This window comes from Notamacropus eugenii, chromosome 3 (genome assembly GCF_028372415.1).
Source record: "Notamacropus eugenii isolate mMacEug1 chromosome 3, mMacEug1.pri_v2, whole genome shotgun sequence".
NCBI classification, from domain to species: domain Eukaryota; kingdom Metazoa; phylum Chordata; class Mammalia; order Diprotodontia; family Macropodidae; genus Notamacropus; species Notamacropus eugenii.
The window spans coordinates 93,863,736-93,882,480 of NC_092874.1; the positions used below are offsets into that span (position 1 = coordinate 93,863,736).

General features: G+C 37.0%; 1 protein-coding gene across 3 annotated transcripts in view; it reads right to left on the bottom strand.

Annotated features, from left to right (window-relative positions):
• Positions 1-18,474, bottom strand: part of LOC140532968 (polypeptide N-acetylgalactosaminyltransferase 11-like) — an 82,248-nt gene extending 63,774 nt beyond the window's left edge. For 2 of the 3 annotated variants that reach the window (XM_072652166.1, XM_072652164.1), the window contains exons 1-2: positions 18,261-18,474; positions 5,014-5,314 (exon numbers count right to left, since the gene is read on the bottom strand). In XM_072652166.1, the coding sequence (XP_072508267.1) occupies positions 5,014-5,299 (286 nt within the window). In that variant the 5' untranslated portion in view covers positions 5,300-5,314; positions 18,261-18,474. Of the gene's footprint in view, positions 1-5,013; positions 5,315-11,196; positions 11,295-18,260 lie in introns of all 3 variants that reach the window. The other variant, XM_072652165.1, reaches the window with a different exon arrangement.
• Positions 18,475-18,745: the final 271 nt, after the last annotated feature.

An 18,745-nucleotide genomic window follows, 5' to 3' on the forward strand; every position in this document is an offset into this window, starting at 1 on the left:
TCAAAGATCACTATGAGTGTCTCAGCAATCAGATCTGCCAGTTCTTTTGATACTAGAGGAATGGTGTATGAGTCAGATGACCTGACTTCATCAGGGGTAGTGTGTATAGTATATAGAATGTTGGACTTGGAGTCAGGAAAACCTGGGCCTGAATCCAGACTCTGACCCTTACTCATTTGTGTGGACATAGGTACATCATTTAATCTCTTTTGGCCTCAATTTTCTTATCTTTACAGTGGAGACAATTACAGTCATAGTACCTGCCTCACAGGATTATTGTATGAGTGTAAAATCCTTTGGAAACTTAAAAGGGCTCTATAGATATGTCATTTTATTATTATCCCCTTATTTACCTTGGGTAACAACTTCCACTTAGACATTGTTGCTCTGCTCTTTCTAGTACAAAGATCATTTTCCACAAGAGAATCAGAAAAAAAAATCTATCCTTAGCTGTCAGTCGGAGGTGTCCTATTGTGGTTTTTTTTTTAGCAGTAGAAGTGTGAGCATTTTAGTATGTTCTAAAAGCATATTTTATTCACTACTCTAAATTGTCCACAAGAAAACTAGAAAAATATCCACCTTTGGCTATTATTACACAGAATTTTTCTGCTATGTTTCTTTAGAATAAGGAATCCCCAGCCTGACTGTTGCTGGGTACTTTAGAAATTTGAGAGAATAATATCCTAAGATAAAAAAGAATTTGAAAGAGGAAAAAAAAGTTTGCAAAAAGTATTCAGATGGTCTATTTGTAATTTAATGAAGCAATTTAAGTGAACTGAATATCAGCTTGGAGCCCAAATATATGTATCTAGTACATGAAAAATTTTAAAAGAACACTCTTAAAATACAAAACTTTATTTAGAAACTGTTTAAATCTATCAGAAAAGATGAGGTAGAGTCTATTTTCCAAAGTAAAATGTAATTTAGGATAATAGAAGTCTAAACGCACTTCTAGGAATATGGTCCTATTAGATTATGTGACCTTGGGTCAGTCATTTTATTTCCTTGGAGCGCAATAAAGAGTTTGAATTAGGTGATCTCTAAGATACCTTGACAGCTCTAATCATGTCAGTTGATGATTCCAAATTATTTTGTCAGATAGTATTTTGTTTTCAGTTAGATTACATGATTTTCTTCTCTGGTCTTATAGTTTAGGTACAATAGTGGGGAACCTGTGACCTCGAGGCCACATGTGGCCCTCTAGGACCGAATCATTCAAAGATCCACACTTGAGGACCTGGGCGACATGTGGCCTTGAGGTCACAGGTTTCCCACCCCTGGTTTGGGACATCATTTTTCTGCTTTCAAGTCTTTCAAAGGCAAACACAAAATTCATTCTAAAATGTTAAACCTAATTCCTTTTTGATTTTTACTAACCCTGGCCGTATTCTTCTCTTTGGTCTTATCAACACAGTTATATATAAAATTCAAAGGGCAAAATATATTTCCATTATTATACTCCATGTGCATTCCTGGTAGTCTGTGAAGAAAACTAGTAGATACATGTTGAAACGTAAAGCAAGAAAATGTCTCCTATTAGCTTCTTACCCGTCACTGAATATTTTCATCTCAGCCGTATAGAAAATTGGCAAAAACCCTGAGAGCTTCTTTCTTGATAACTGAATTCATATTTTAAAGAATCAGTTTATACAATAACCGTCCATGGAAAAGAATGGTCTAGAATGTTGCCAAGAATTGCGGCCAGCTCACTGAATTCTAGTTTTCTACAATCAAGTTATTTGCGTTTCTCCAATCCTAACAGCTCCTTTTCTCTATAATCTTTCAAAGATCACTGACAGTAACTTAGCAACTACATCTATTACATCTTTCAGGACCCTGAAACATACACTCACATGTAGATGCATGCTCACTAACATACATATACACACATGTGCATATGTATACATATACACATACATAGACATGAACAGGTGTCACAGACGTGATAGTGGAGTTTCAAGTTCTAATATTCCTTTGAACCTTCTATACTTATAGAAAGATAGGTTGATAAGCAGATAGATAGATTTACCTAATAGCTGCCATTTTTGACGAGTTGTTTCCAATCCAAACATTATTCTGCATCTTCAGCAGGGAAAACTGAACCATTATTAGAGTTGAGTGGTTCTGTCTTCTCTCCACTGACTTTTATCATCATTCCATCAGGGCATTTGTTCCTGTCTCTTCTTTAATCCTTCTGTTTTTCAAAATAGCAGTTTTCATTGGCAATAATTTTCTTCCTCATTCTTGACTCATTCTGACTTTTAGCATACCTATCACTCTTGTTACAGGAAGATGCTACATTTTCAAATTTCATGTCATATTCATATTCCACATCTTAAAATTAAGGTAGTTTTCTGAACTCCCTGTGCACCCATGTTAACTTCTTTAAATATATCCCCATTTTCCTTCTCATTAGAATTGCTTCTTTTTGTGTCTTCAAAATTTAATTCTTGAGAGCATTCTATCCTTTAGGGGATAACTTCTGTAGAATTTTAGTCTGCTGGATCCTTCTATCCATTTTCTGAACTCTGAAAACTTCTCTTCCAAAATCTAGAGTGCATGTTAGACCATACCTGGTTTTCTCCTCCTCTGTTACAATTTTGAAGATGTTATTAGCACTTGTAAAAAGTTTTCCACAATTTCTTCTTCAACAAGATGGTCCTCTTGGCTGGTCAGAATCAGATCCAGAATAGCAAATTTCCCTCAATGGTTGTTCTACCTTTGAAGGATGAACTTATCATAAAGGCAAGTCAGAAAATCATTACCTACTCTGCTTTTGACAGAGAGAGAAACAGCAAGTTTTTGGATATCTGAACCCTGCATCACTGCCATATCATGCTTCAAGATAGATTTATGATTTTTTCCCTAAACTCTTCTTCTATTTCCTTTATCTGTATAGTTGGTCTATAGTATATTCTGATGACTATCACTTCTATTTCTGTGTCTACTAATCTTTATCCAAATCCTCTCCACCATATAACTACCTTCTAATTCCTATGTATGTATACGTGATATATGTATATATGTATGTATATATATTGCATTTATGTATGTGTGTGTGTATTGTCCTTCTCCCTCCCCTTTTTAACCTATCCCTATTTGAATAAGGTATACTTTTCTAATGATATTCTAGTTATGGATACCAACACATAGTCTCAGGGATACCTATTCAGTTAAATTTGCCTCCCAGATTTAGGATCTCTACTCTGCCTTGCTTGGTTATCTGCATTTTATATATTTGACATCAGACATCTAAGGCCATGGGTTTTACTACTTGCTTTCTTGAATTTTGCTTTTTGTCGATTTCTGGGCATCTCTACTGTTCTTCTCACACTGTGGTGAATAGAGTAGTGTTCCTGTTTCTCCTTTTTTTTTCAGCTTAAATCCCCTTTAAATGGATTTGTTAGAATCCAGGCAAATAGTTTTACCAGCATATTCCGGGTATACTCCATCCTTGGCCAAATGCTTATTACTCTCACATTATAAGCTATGGCCCAGAAACGCAAATCTCGTTCTCAGATGCCATCTTCTCAACCAGCTCTTCATTTCCTAAATGTCTTTCTCCTTTAAAGCCCAAATCTTTGATTAGCAGTAGTGACCAAAACACTACACGCACCCCTAAGGCCTTTGGCTTCTTTTTTAAGACAATGATCCTAAAAATGTAATGGTAATCTCAAACTGTTCTCTGTCACAAAGCCACTTTCTTAGCAATGTTTTTTGGAAATCCTATATGGCCGCAAATTGGGGAACAGTTTAATTTCAAAAGAATTAAATAACTTAGACAGCAATGCTGTGATGCATACTAGGCACAAGCAGGTTAAAAATGTTACCAAGAATGATGTTTCTGCAGAAAATGGCATAAAAGAGATTATAGAGCATATGTATGACCATAAAATATATATGGGTCTGTCAGGTAGTGAGAATGGACAACTCAGCATTCTAAAAATATTTATAGGATAGACAGAAAATCTCCCTGACATTTTAGTATATTCTCTCAATAGCTTTAGTATATTTAGTATATTCTGGCAAATTTAGTATATGGAAGGTTTATGGGAAAGCTTGTTCAAGATTGATTGATAAGGTATGATCTATGTCAAAAGGAGAAATAAAGTCATGGATTATTGAAAATACCAAATTAAATATAGTGTCTAAATAATCACAGCTTCAATTTTTATGTCTTTTGTTCTACCTCGCTATTTGTCATAGGTAACTAAAGTCATTAAATCATCTTTCCTCAAAAAAATTCTCTTTTTTTTCCCTTTATTGATTTTGATCTTTTCCTCTAAATTCTTATTAGTTTCTCCACATCTAATAGGGACCAGGTTGGCACCTGCCATATGAGACAGTTGGTAGTCTTCCAGGGTGACAGCTGAGATATTTCCTTGCCTGGCACCAAAATGAGTTGATTGCCAGAAGCTGGGGCTTGTCTGGGGCAATCCAGGAGCAAAAACAAAAATTAAAATTGTGAGCCAAAGCAACTACTCAATAAATGAAAAACAAAACAGATCAAGAGAAGGGATTCCTAGTAGATGAAAAGAGCCAATATGCTAGTCCCATCTTGTTAGGAATTTGTCTGGAATGTTAAGGTCAAGGTCAAGGTCCTAGGACTATTTCCCTCCCTATGCACTCTTTGCTGGACTATTGTTATGAGTAATATCAACTTGCCTCCCCATTCTAAGGAATGGGGGAGGGGAGAAGTCAAGAATAGTAGATTCAATGGGTTTACCACCATTCATCAAATATCAAGACCAGAATGGGACACAATTCTCTAATTAGAGTATGAGAAGCATGGAGGAACTACTTCATAGAAAATCATAGAAATGCAGTCATATCACTGACAAGATGCTATCTAATTTTTAAAAAGGCAAGATGAGTTTTTACTATGACCAAAGGGATAAACTCCTAAGCAACATTCAGTTAAAAATACAATTTATGAAAGCATTTTTTTCTAAATCTTCCAATGATTAAATTATACTCTCAAAATAGCTAATAATGGAAGTTAAATCCACTTACCCAGTTCAGGAGAAATCACTATGTTATTTGTGGCTTTAATATCCTGATCTAACTTATTCTCAACAATGTTGGTTTTTAACTGTGGCCTTATTTGCTTCGGGACGTTGGAAAAATTGGAAGAGAATTTTGTAGGAAATGGCTGATGGCGTCCAGCACTCTGGAGAGGCACATTCTTGAGAAGTTGGTTCACTTCAACATAATTTAAATAAATGAAGAACAACAAAGTCCAGATCAAAGATGTAAAAATGCACCCATGGCCAAAGTGGCGACTCTTGATATTTTTCATTGTAATTTCAATTTCCTGAAAGAGAAGGAAAGAACAGGTTTTTTTAGATGCTTTAATGTCCTTTTAAAGAAATCATTAAGCTCCAATTCAATATTAAAAAAAAGCCCAGCATTCTTTTGAAGCCAAATGAAAAACAACAATGATTCCAGATAATAAAAATGAAACAAAACTGCCTAGCAGAGAAGTGGGGGCCTGTAGACAGAATGTTGCATATACACACCATCAGATGTTTTGCTTGGCTATTTTTCTTTGCTACAAGGGAAGGCTCAATTTCAGGGGGAACTGTATGGATGTAGTACATCCAGAAATGACTGTGATATAGATACTAAAAGCAACAAATGAACTTATTTTAAATATACACGCACACACTTTTACATCAGTATCCATTTGAAACCAAACATTACCAAGTAACATTTAGAAACCTGAAATCTATTTTTGTTTCTACCTAAACAATTTTTTCTTTCTATCAATCTATAGATCGATCTATCTGTCTACACACTCACGTACACATATGGCATCTCCTATGAGCAAGGCACTATACAAGGCTCCACAAAGGATGTAAAGATCATTGAGAGCCCCTTCTAGATACATAAGGCAAGTGCACAAATACCTGAATTCCCCTCAATGTAGCCCCTCCCCTTCAGCTACATTTAGGTTCCTGGTTTCACAGTCATCTCTCTGACACCAGAATTACCAATATATCTCTATATGCCAGACCATGTCATGAGACAGATTAATTCAAAGTAAATGCATGTAATAAAACAGAATAATAAGGTAATAAGAAACTGAACTGATCAAGTTTGTTCCATGAGCATATTTAGTGCTCATGGCAGCCATTCCTAAATGACTCTTGCCTTCATTCATGTCCCAGAAGCACTAGCCCCAAAGTTCTTAGCTTTGTGTGTGTGTCTGTGTGTTAAAGATCCTCTTGGCAATCTGGTACAGTCTATGGACGCTTTCTCAGAATAATGTTTTTTAATGACAAAGAAAAGCAGTTATATTGAAATACAGTTTGTGAAATATTTTTTTAAAACCCAGGTTTATGGACACCAGGTTGAGAATCTCTGCACCAGCTTATTCCCAATAAACTTTTTTGTCTCTCTAATGAAACAAGAGGGAGGCACACTGACTCATTCATAGAAAGTGTGAGAGAAACTGGCCCTAGCAGCAAAGTTAGAAACACCGGCTGCTCAGCACAACAAGTAGGGTGCATTGTAGAGATCACTTTTAATTCTTTTTTGGAACAGCTGAAGTCCAGAGAGCCTTGGCCTCTCTTGGTGCTGCACTGACCTCTCTTGACACTGTAGTCTCACTATCATGTGAGCCCTTGAAGTTAGCTTGAGATGCCACTATCACTTTTCTTCAACTCTCTCTCTGTGATAACCTGTCTCACAAGACTCCCCCACTTTTTAAATTGCATGTATTGAAAGCTCACCCATTCAATCAGAGTACATACTGGAAGGTATTATCATATACTCCTGACTCAGCTCATTCTTTCGACTTTTCTCCCTCCTCATCAGGAGCCTTGCCCCCTTAGAGATGCCTCTATCCTGAGGACAACTCTTGAGACTGAGAAGTCCCTAGTCTGAACTGTCATTTCATGAGGGGTCCAGGCATTTTCACTTTGCTCCAGTTTAATTCACTCTCTAGATTTTTCCACCTCCTTTTCAGCAGCTTTGCATGGGTATTTTTCCCCAAACCCACCTTTCCATTGTTCCTGTATGTGTTGTCTTCCCATCAGGGAAGTCTTTAAGGATCGGGACTGTCTATTTTCTTGTATTTCTCCCAGTGTTTAGCACAGTATTTGGCAAATGGAAAGTGCTTAATAAAATTCTATTTAGCTAGTTACTGTCCAGTCTGTAGCTGGAGTCCAAAGAATATTGCTTTTTGATAAATGAGGCTCTCTTGATCCTAAGCATTAGGATAATGGTAACCAAGTTTACCATGCATGGATAAACTCCTTCCTCACAAATGTAATGAGACTGGCAATTTGGAACCCATTCTCAGATGATACACAGCAGGTTCTGCCTGCTGCCAAACCATGTAAATAGGCTTGGTGAGCCTGCTTTTGGAAACTCATGCTAATGTATAATGGAAGAGTCTTGGTCTCCATTTCAGAGCATGCATAGGTATTCTGTGATTGATTCTTGCTGCTGAGCCAGAACACAGTGAGATGCAAAAGGCAGTAATATGAGAAATCACACTCTTTCTTTGTTGTTGGTGAGTGAGGCAATAAAAGCTGTAAGCCTCCAGGTAGGGAGACAGGTGGTGGCAACAATCTCCTGCTACGTTGTCATGGCTAACACTTTGTGACTCCATTTGGGGTTTTCTTATCAAAAATACTACCATGGTTAGCCATTTCTCTCTCCAGTTCATTTTACAGATGAGGAAACTGAGGCAAACAGAGTTAAATGACTTGCCCAGTATATGAGGTCAGATCTGAACTTGGGAAGATGAGTGTTCTTGACTTCAGACTTGACATGTTATCCACTGTGCCACCTAGTTGCCCCACAGCCTCCTGCCATCAGCTACCTATTTCCCCACCAAGAGTTATAAGTGGCCATGAATATGGCATGTCTGTTTCTTTTCCTCTTTGCATTTGTTCTTTTCTGCTCTTAAGAAGAATATCAGAGACAGAAAAAATTATACTACACTCTTCTAAACTTCAAAGATCAGGAAAACTACTAAGGTTCTAAGAACTAGAGTCTCTTCTTGGATTGTCAGCAGTTAAGCAGGTGACAGTACCATGCTTGGTAGTAAGAACTAAGAGAAAGGTACAGGCAGATGGCTAGTGTAACAAGAGCACAAAATGCCACAGATACAATTCCCCATGTGGAAGAGTCTGAGAAACTTGATTCTGAGGGAGATACAATAATATGTAATGAATGTGCCTTGGTGAGACTTGGGAGATGCATAGATATTCTATAAGGGTTTCTGGGATGCCAACCACATAGCCAATAGTAGTTTCTTTGGAAATGGTGATGTCTTCAAAAGACTTTAGTTCCTCCCTCATTCAAAACAAAGTCAAGTGCTAGTCATATCATCATTTCTCTGATGGCACGGTCTTCTTCAGCAATGAAGGACAAACACAACACAAAGGGGCCACCCCCTGACTACTTCTTAAACAGGCCTATTCAATGAATGGGCATTATCTCACCCTAAGTGAGTCCTGAATAGACCTTGGCCTAAAGGGGCCAAGGTCTCCCAGTACATCCTGGGTCATCTGCAGTCATCCTGATGAATATCTAGTCTCTGGATTCACATGGCTCAGGAGAAGTGAGGCTGGTGACCTGCATAACCCTTCTTCACTGAAAACAAAGTCAAGTGCAAATGATGTCAATATTTCTCTGATGGTGTGGTCTTCTTCAGCAATAAAGGACGAACACAACAACTTGCTCTCCACCTCTCTGTTGGCTGAAACTCTTCTCTTGGTTTTTTGATCACCATGCTTGGTGAGAGATAACACTATGGAGAGAACTACAGTCGTGTGAAAATGGCCCTTGGTTCTTAGCCTCCCTCAGTGTTTGTGCTTTCATTTTAGGTAAATGAGGTTAATTTGTTGGCTACAACCCTATGAGTTTGAAAGATCAGAGGAGTAAGCCCTCCAGCAGGAATTCTGGCATTCATGAGTGTGGGAGTTGATTCTATGCTAGGTTTTGCAGTCAGCTCAAGGATCAAGGTGCAATCTTTAGGATTCAGCTAAGTGGTAACTGAAATGAGGACTCAACCGTCAACAATGTCCTATTTGGTCATAAATTTGGGGGGACAAATGGTATATGGAAACTGTGCTAAGTCTGAGCCTGCTTACTTGCCTCAGAGCCTGAGGTGCTGAGAAGATGAAATGTTTGTACTTCATTTCACTTCCATTTCTGCCATATCTTCAAAAGAAATATCCCTTTGTAAAAGCTAATGGATGTTATTTGATTAAATGGAACTGGGGGTATTAGTTACTGATGATTAATCATGGGAAGAACAGATCCAGAATAAGGTTTTAGCCCATAGCATTAGAAAGGAGATACCCAATTGCCCAGGAGTATACCTAAGACTCTAGGAAGAAGATGAAGTCAGCCTGCTTCTGGGATAGTGAGCCCAGAGAACATATCTACCGCAATAGGATGATTCAGAGAAAGAAAAATATATAGCTTCAAGTTGAGTGTTTCAGGGAAGACTTTATGAAGGAGCTAGCACCTCAGCTGAGCACTGAAAGATGAATAAATTTTGGACAAGGGGAAGATATTCCAGGGACTAAGTATGCATGAGTAAGGCATAGGTACAAGAAGGTACACAGTGAACATTAAGCAACTGTGAGTGATCCAGGTTGTCCAAAGTATAAAATATTCAGCAAGGTAAGTTTGTAAGAATAAGTTGGGTCCATGTTGAGGAGGGCCTTCAATAAATTACTTTTAAATTACATCATCAGCTCCACAATACAAACTCATTAAATCAAGGACGACTGATCAAGATAATATAATTAGCTTTGGATGAAGAAGCTTCATTTAAAACCACAGGCACATTTGTTAGTGTTCTGGCAACGACTTTCAGGAAAATAGATGAGTTGTGTTCATTCATGCTTGGTTGATTTCTGGTTTGTTTTTCTTTCTAACATATCACTTTTCAGAGAGAAAAATAAAAACATAATCATTAACTCATTACAGTACATAGTCTCTCTTTTTTTAACCCATGGAGCTCAAAGCACTTTGGTTTGCAAAGCAACATTCCCTTCTATGACACTCTTCTATTATTAAAAATGAAGCCAAAGAAAGACAGTCCCTCTCCTCACAGTTGTTGTTGGTTGTCCTTCATTCTTGAAGAGGACCATGACATCAGGAATGCGATGACATGACTTGCAAGTGAATCGGATTCAAGTGAGGCAGGGTTGGGCAAAGTCACCAACCTCACTTGTTCCTCTGGAGCTATCTGGGTCCAGTGGCCAGATGTAGATCAGGAAGACTGGAGATGGCTCCCATCCTCAAGGAGATTACATCCTAGTAGGGGAAGGCAATATTTTAAATGGAGCTGAAAAGCTGGGGTAGGGCAGGGAATGAGGCATGACTAGTCAGTCAGTTAATAAGTATTTATTAAATGCCTAACTTATGATATCCTAAGCACTGTTCTAAGTGCTGAGGACACAAAGAAAGACAAAAGACAGTCTGTGCTCTTGAGGAGCTCATGATCTAATGAGGGAGACAACATGAATGTAACTGTAAAAATAAGATGTGTGTGTGTGTGTGTGTGTGTGTATGTGTGTGTGATAATCACCATAGGGAGGCACTAAAATTAAGGAGAATCAGGGAAAGCTTCTTGTAAAAGCTGGGATTATAGCAGGGAAGCTAGGGAAGCCAGGTAGCAAGATGAGAAGGGAGAAAATTCCAGAAATGAGGGACAGGCAATGAAAATGCCCAGAACTTGGAGACAGAATGTCTACTATGAGGAAAAGAGAGGAGTCTAGTGTCACTGAGTCAAAAAGACTGGGAAAGCAGGAAAACAGCAAGTCCCAAAAAGCTTTGAATGACAACAAGGATTTTATATTTTATAATTATATGGAGCCACTGAAATTTATTGAATGGGGGTATGTGTCACAAGGAATCAGGGATTAGGTGTATGCTTTAAGAATCAGATGAGGCAATATCTGTCTTAGCATAGTGTATCTGGCAGGTAGTAGACACTATGTAAATGCTTATTCCCTCCCTTTCTCCCCTTAGAAGCTCTTCCATTTAACAGTTGAGTGGAAAATGGATTATTGGAGTAGGGAGAAACTTGAGACACGGATGCCAACCAGATGGCTATTTCAATAGACCAAGCCACCAGGGTGGTGGCAGTATCAGAGGAAAGAAGGTGAAGTATGTAAGAGATATTACAATGGTGAAATGGACAGGATGGTTTTGGGAGGCACTCACCAATGGGACAAGAGAACATCAGAGGCTTCTGAAGAATAATGGCAAAGTCTGCTTACTGAGGCACATCTGGTCTAGGCCTTTTCTTCAAAATGAAGGGTCTGGAAAACACCCACCAAAGGGAGAAGGTAGCTGCAGGACAATAAATTTATTGCTACCAGTACTTGAATGTGGTAACATGTCAGGTCAGGGAAAAGAGAAATTCTGACAAAGAATAATTTGATTCAATTTTATTTAACAAACATGGGATGCTTATGTTGTGCAAGACCCTAGGGATATAGCTAGTAGGGATATAAAATTGCAAAAACCCCACATATTGAGTCTCTAGCCTCAAGGAGCTTATCCTCTAATAGCAGAAAGACAATATGCATGCAAATAAGTGTGATACAAGGTGAAATATAACAAGGACAAAGGAGAAATAAAAAAAAAAAGTACTCTGGAAAATCCTGAGAAGAAGAGATCCCTTTTGTTTGGAGGGACCAGGGAAAGCTTCATGGAAGAGGTGATACTCAAGCTTCACTTTGAAAAAACAGGAGAACCTAGTGAAGATGGTGTGTTTGTGCCTTTGTGCCCAAGCCTGAGGAACAGTTGGGCACAAAGAAGGAGAGAGAAGTTAGAGGGAAAAGCTGGTAACTCAGTTTGGCTGAAATGTAGAATGAGTGAAAGGGGACACCCTGAAATAAGGCTAGAAAGGTAGTTTGGAGGTAGGATTGTACAGTTCTATGAGTCTGAAGTTTATCTCACAGGCAAGTAGGAAAGCCCTGAAAGTATGGGGACAATGGAATGACAGGTTGTGTCTGTGTTCTCTGTCACAGAGAACATAATAGATGCAATGGGACTGGATCTGTGATTTCGTAGATATAGAATTCCCCAGGAAGAAACTTCCTCCACCCATATAGATTGGCATCTTCTCTGCAAATTATAATCTCTTACAAGGTGCCTCTGGGTAGTGAGTTTGTCTTGTCCAAAGTCATACAGTTAGTGTGTGCCAGAGGCAAAATTTAAACCAAGAACTTCCTGACTCAGAGGCCTCTTAGTGTGTATGGGCCACATAACAGGGTTCCAGGCATATCTATTGGGTTTTTTCTTTCAATGAAGCGTCATGATTAGGCCTATACTCTTCAGTATCCTTTCTCACTTTCATGAATATAATCAGGGATATGGTATACAAGTTAGAGATACATTAAAAACTCAGAGGTTTGGATGATTAATAGATGGACAAGAATGCCCTCTCTTACTCAGATAAAATGCATTTCATTCTGCCTTCTGATCTACATATCAACTCTTGACATTATATATCTTCTAGGTTTTTGTCTTATTTATGTAGTACAGGGACAAGAAGGAGAGTCCCTCCATTGAGAGCTCATTCTTTTGACTCAATTATCAAATATCTTTTTAAAAAATTATTTTGTTTTTAATTTATGGACTAAAACAAGCATTTCCATAACATAGCACAATAAAAAAATGATTGCACATGAAAGTGCAAATCTATCATACACAAATTGTTAGATCTTTCAAATAGAAAAACAAAATTATCGTGTAAATTTCTTATTTCCTTTTTTCTTCCCTCTCCCTGCCCCAGAGATGACTAATATTAGACATAAATAGATAGGTATGTATTATTCTATGCAAACTTCTATTTATAAAGTTCTTTCTCTGGAGACAGCATCTTTCTTCATATGTCCTTTATATTTAATTAGAGTATTTATAATAGACAAAATGACATTATTCCCTCAAAGTCATTCTTAAAACAATATTGCTGTTACTGTGTAAAATGTTCTTTTTTCACTTTTCTTTATTTTGTGTAAGTCTTTCCATGCCTTTCTAAAATCATTGAGCTCATTTGGAACTATGCTTAAAGAGCTATAAAAATATGCATACCCTTTGACCCAGCAATATTGCTTCTAGGGTTGTATCCCAAAAAGATCATAAAAAAGGGAAAATGACCCACATCTACAAAAATATTTATAGCAGCTCTTTTTGTGGTGGCCAAGAACTGGAAATCAAGGGAATGCCCATTAATTGGGGAACAGCTGAGCAAGTTGTGGTATATGAAAGTAATGGAATACTATTATGCTATAAGAAATGACATAAGAACAGTTGGACTTCAGAAATACCTGGATAGACTTACATGCACTGATGCTGAGTGAAGTGAGCAGAACCAGGAGAACACGATGCATGGTAACAGCCACAGTGTGTGAGGACTGTTTTTGATAGACGTAGTCCTTCACTGCAAAGCAAGGACCTAAAACAGTTCCAAAGGACTCACGAAACAAAATGCCATCCACATCCAGAGAAAGAACTATGAAGCTGGAACACAGAATGAGGCAGACTATTTTCTCTTTCGTTATGTTTGGTTTTATCTAGTTTTATTCATGTTTTCTCCCACTGGTTTTAGTTCTTCTATGCAACATGACTAATGTGAAAATGTGTTTAATAAGAATTTATGTGTAGAACCCATATAAGAATGCGTGCTGTCTTGGGGAGGAGGGGGAAGGGAAGGGGAGAAAATTTAAAATTTATGGAAGTGATTATTGAAAATAAATAAATTTGAAAAAAAATCATTGAGTTCATTGCTTCTTATAGCACAACAGTATTCCATCACAATCCCAAAGACTCAACTAAAAAGTTATTTGAAACAATTAATAATTGTAGCAAAGTACCAGAATATAAAGTAAATCCACACAAATCATCAACATTCCTATACATAACAAACAAAACTCTGCAAGAATGGATAGCAAAAAAAATACCCCATTTAAAATAACTCTAGATAGTATAAAATACCTGGAAGTACACCTGCTGAAACAAATCCAGGAACTATATAATAATAACTATATAAATAAAATTATTAAATTTATTTAAATTATTTAAAAACTTTTTATACAAATAAAATCAGATTTAAATAAATGGAGAAATATTAATTTTTCATGGATAGGCAAGGTCAATATAATAAAAATGACAATTTTACCCAAACTAACTTATATATTCAAAGCCATCCCAATTAAATTACCAAAAATATTTTACTGAATTAGAAAAAATAATAAAATTCATTTGGGAAAACAAAATGTTAAGAATATCAAAAGAAATAATGAAAAAGATATAAAGGAAGAAGGTTTAGCAGTTCCAGGTCTTAAACTATATTATAAGGTAGTAATTATCAAAGCAACTACTACTGGCTAAAAATAGAAAGGTAAATCAATGGAATAGAGTAGACAACTCTGTTTTAAACATGATCTATCACTTCATTAATTCTTTAGCACAAGTCACAAGATACTTCATTCCTTTAATGAGCTTACCCAACAAAATCCATGCCTTACAGATATAATAGTGAAATCTCACAGATGACAAGAGACACTATTCGTTACTCCTCATTAAGGGCGAAAGGCAGCATCGTTGACCTACATTGACCTCATTACTATTCCATTAAAGAAGTCAGCTCTAAAGAAAAGAGATTCTTTCAGAAAATGGAATATTTCTTTGAATTTCAATTGATCTTTTGCTGTTCAAGAACCTCTAAGCTTCTTGAAATTTCTCTGAAGAGTCACAGATATCCAAGCAATAATTTTCAAACACAATTTCTTCTCTTAAACTATTAAGGAGGAAGTTTGGCACAGTGGATAGTGTGCCAGACTTGGAGTCTGACTAGATGTGCGACCCTAGGTAAGTCACTTGACGTCTGTGTTCCTCAGGGAACTCCTTAGAGCTAATCTATTAAATCATAGACAAACTGTGGTCTGCTTTGGGGAAGCAATACCCACACTAGAGTTCTCCAAGAGAGCCTTTGCCTGGTCCCATAATTTCTGCTAATAAATGTCTAGTGATCAAGGATGATTAGTATAATACCTTGCACATAGTAGGTACTTAGTAATTGTTTTTTGAATTGAAATTGCCTGAGCTATAAACAGTATAGGAATTTGAGGGGCAAGGAGACCAAGAATACATAAAGTTCACAGCTTAGTTCTCTCATTTTATTGAAGACTTCCAACATCCCTTTGGGGAACTAAATACGGAATCAGAGAATGTTATAATTTCAATGATACCAAACTTTCACTGTAAATATCCCTTTCTTGGTAAATTACAGGTATCCTCTTTCAATTGTATCACTAAATTTTGTTTCTTTCCTTTTCCACCATAATTACCTTCATAATATCTCCTGACCTAATCTTGCTCTGTTTTCCTTCCACACTACCCTTTTCACTAAATAAATGCCAGGTTCCCCTAGTCTTCATTCCATTCTACCCATTCCTTTAAATTCTAGTTTCATTTTCTGCCATTAAAGATTCTCATCTAAACCATAGCTAACTTTGGAAAGTCTTTAATCACATTTTGGAAAACAGTGAATAAGACTATCACTTTGAAATCATTTAACCAGCAATTTTAATTTTCTAAAGCAGTTCTGAAAACTGAGGAGGGATAAAAGTCCATGTTCTAAAGCAGATATTTTACTCATATGAATATCTCTTAGACTCATCTGAATCAGACTATTTGCTCTTATTTACACATAATTCAAACAAGTTTGGTTGCTAGTTTCTCCAACTCATGGCTGATTTTAAGCAGCAAATAAAAAGGGGAAGGGGGAAATGGAAATGCCAGAGGCAAATAAATGGACACCAGCAGAGAGGTAAAAACTGATAGCAAAAGAAGACCCACAAAATTATTAGAAATAGACCCCAAAACTCTGGATACTCTGGGACCAGGAAAAAGACAAACTGCTCTCTATATCTTGATAGTCTCTGAGGGATATAAATTTATTATAGCACAATAAAATAATTAATGCTTGCAAGAATGATCTTACATTCTCAAAAATGTTCAAAATGTTTTTAGTATCCTTTCTTTTTTTTTTAACTAAAGTGGTAAAGTATTAAATATGACTTGTTAAGATTCCCATAGAAATGTTTTGAAATATGATGGGGTTTGGGTTTGGGGGGATTTTTGGGTAGGGACTAAAGTAATATTAGTAATTTTTTTAAGTACTTCTCAAATTATCAGGAATACTGAATACACCTTTTGCAATTCTTTAGCACTTCCATATCTTTCAAAATGAGGAGTCCTCACTATCAATTTAGAACTAATTTTTCTAATTAAGATGGTTTAATACAGATCCTTCTCCATGGGTGGAGAAATAGGAAGATAAATGAAATGCAAAAAAAGGTGGGGTGCAAATAAAGGGGTCATGCTTGGTAATCTGTTTCCTTTCTATTAAACTGAAGGTTTGCCAACTGAAGTTTGTATTTTTTTTTTAATCAGTATAGAAATTCCACCTTCCAACATTACCTGGAGCTTTGAGAGTTTAAGTCACTTGTCCATGTGTTAGTAGCTTAGCCTCCTTGGGACTCATTTATAAAATGCGTTGACATTAGATTACCTAAGGTCCCCATCTCTGTATCTATGGCTCTACTAGGCAGTCCCCAAAGAATTAAGCTCAGTCTCTTCCTCTGATTTAACTCAATGTCCAGCTCAACTCCAATACTTCTCTGGGATGCATATACTAATGTTAATGCTAATTCTACCTACTTTCATGAGTACTGGTCATTTGTCACCTATGTGGTTGCCCAGTGAATATGATTCAATAAATTTCTTATGCATTATTATGAATTCCACAATATTTTTTGATAAAATAAACAGAAGTATCTCCAACAATTTTTAAGAAATCTAAAGCAATATAGAAGTGTTGTTAAAAGTGGACATATGTTTAACAGCAAAAATCAGAATGTGTCTGGGAAAGTAAAAACAAGTTATTTTGCTTTTGAACCAGTGTTTTCAACTGCCAATTTTCCTTGAAAATTCTTAATAACCATTTAATACCATAGTTTGTGACTTTCTGGTAATATATAGGATGTGTCCTATGCAGAAACCAAAAATGCAAAAGTTCATATTAGCCCAAAGACAAAGGTCTAGTTGTCTTCTGAGATGATGTTACATTGTATAAGGGCCAACAGCACTCTGAATCAACAAAGTTCTTGGGAATCCAGTTTCTTGTATAGCTGATTCAGTCCAAAGATGCAAGTGTTTCTATGTGTATATGTGCATGAACATATACATATGTGTTTGTGAATAAGTGGACATACACAAGTACACACACATACACATATATGTATACATACATATTCATACACACACATCTGGAATCCCAAGATCTTTTTTTAAATTATTTTATTTTTTTTCAGTGTTCTATAATCACTTCCATATACATTAGACTTTTTCCTTTCCCTCCCCACTCCCTCCCCGAGATGGCATATAGTCTTATATAGGTTCTACACATACATTCCTATTAAATACATTTTCACCTTAGTCATGTTGAATAGAGGAATTAAAATGAATGGGAGAAACCATAAAACAAAACGCAACATAATGCAAAAGAAAATGGTCCACTTCCTTCTGCAATCCAATTCCATAGTTCTTTTTCCGGGTGTGGAAAGCGTTTTGTCTCAAAAGTCCATTGGGAATTTTTTGAATCCCAAGATCGTTGCTGAATTCAGTGTGCTGGTGACCCTCAGACAAGACTGTATCACATTGTGAATATGAATCAAGAATTATCACCATCTTAGAATTGGGGGTGACCTGAAGAATAATGGGAAGACACGTAGTGGGTGTTGGTTGACTAGAGTATTAATAGCAAAGACTTAGAGAAATTGCATCAGGGACAGTGTCCAGAGGGATGATGTTTCAGTAGCATGTTACCCTGAGGAAGCTTTTAGCATATTGGACAGGTCCTCTGCAACATAGAGATTTAAGAGCCCTGGATTTGGAGCCAGAGAGCCTAGTTTTGATTCCCACCACTGCAGCTTCTTCCCTATGTGACCTTGGATAATTTACCTCACTTTTAAGGGCCTCATTTTCCGTAACTGTGACTAAGTGACCTCTAAAATCACTTTCATGAAATCTATGACTCCATGTCACAGAAGGGAATGGACAAGAAAGTGAGCTGTGGATGTACCACTGTAAGTAGAATCAATGGAATCACAGATGAATTATAATACACATACTGACATGGGAGTGAGAAAGGATGGAGGGTTATTGCCCTAACGTCTCTACCCAACCCTCTCCACCACCCTGACCTCACTTACATTTAAGATGACTGCTTGGCTTGAAATTCTATTTTGTAGTCAAAGTAATTTCCAAGTAGGTTGGAGGATAGACATTAAGGGAATGTATGGTATAAGATGCCAAAAGTGATTCTTCCTTGGGTCATGCACTGTTGTCTCCGGAAGCCCCCCAAAATACTCTGAATGTCTATTTTAGGGACTGACCTTGCCTCTATGGTATTGGATAAAGCCCCAGGATCAGACAACCTCAGATGGTCTTAGTGACATCACAAAAGACATCCACAATCATCAGAATCCCAGTCCACAGGTGGAATCATATAATATTAAAGATGGAAAGAGATATTAAGAATTACCAAGCTCAACCTCCATAATTTTACAGAAATGGAAATTGTGCGCTAGAAAATTTTAGTGGGCAAGAACTAGAATTTGCCTAATTTCTTGGGTGGAAGACCAAACCAAACCAAACCAACCAAAGCTAGTCCCCTCAGGTTTTTGGAGTCACTATA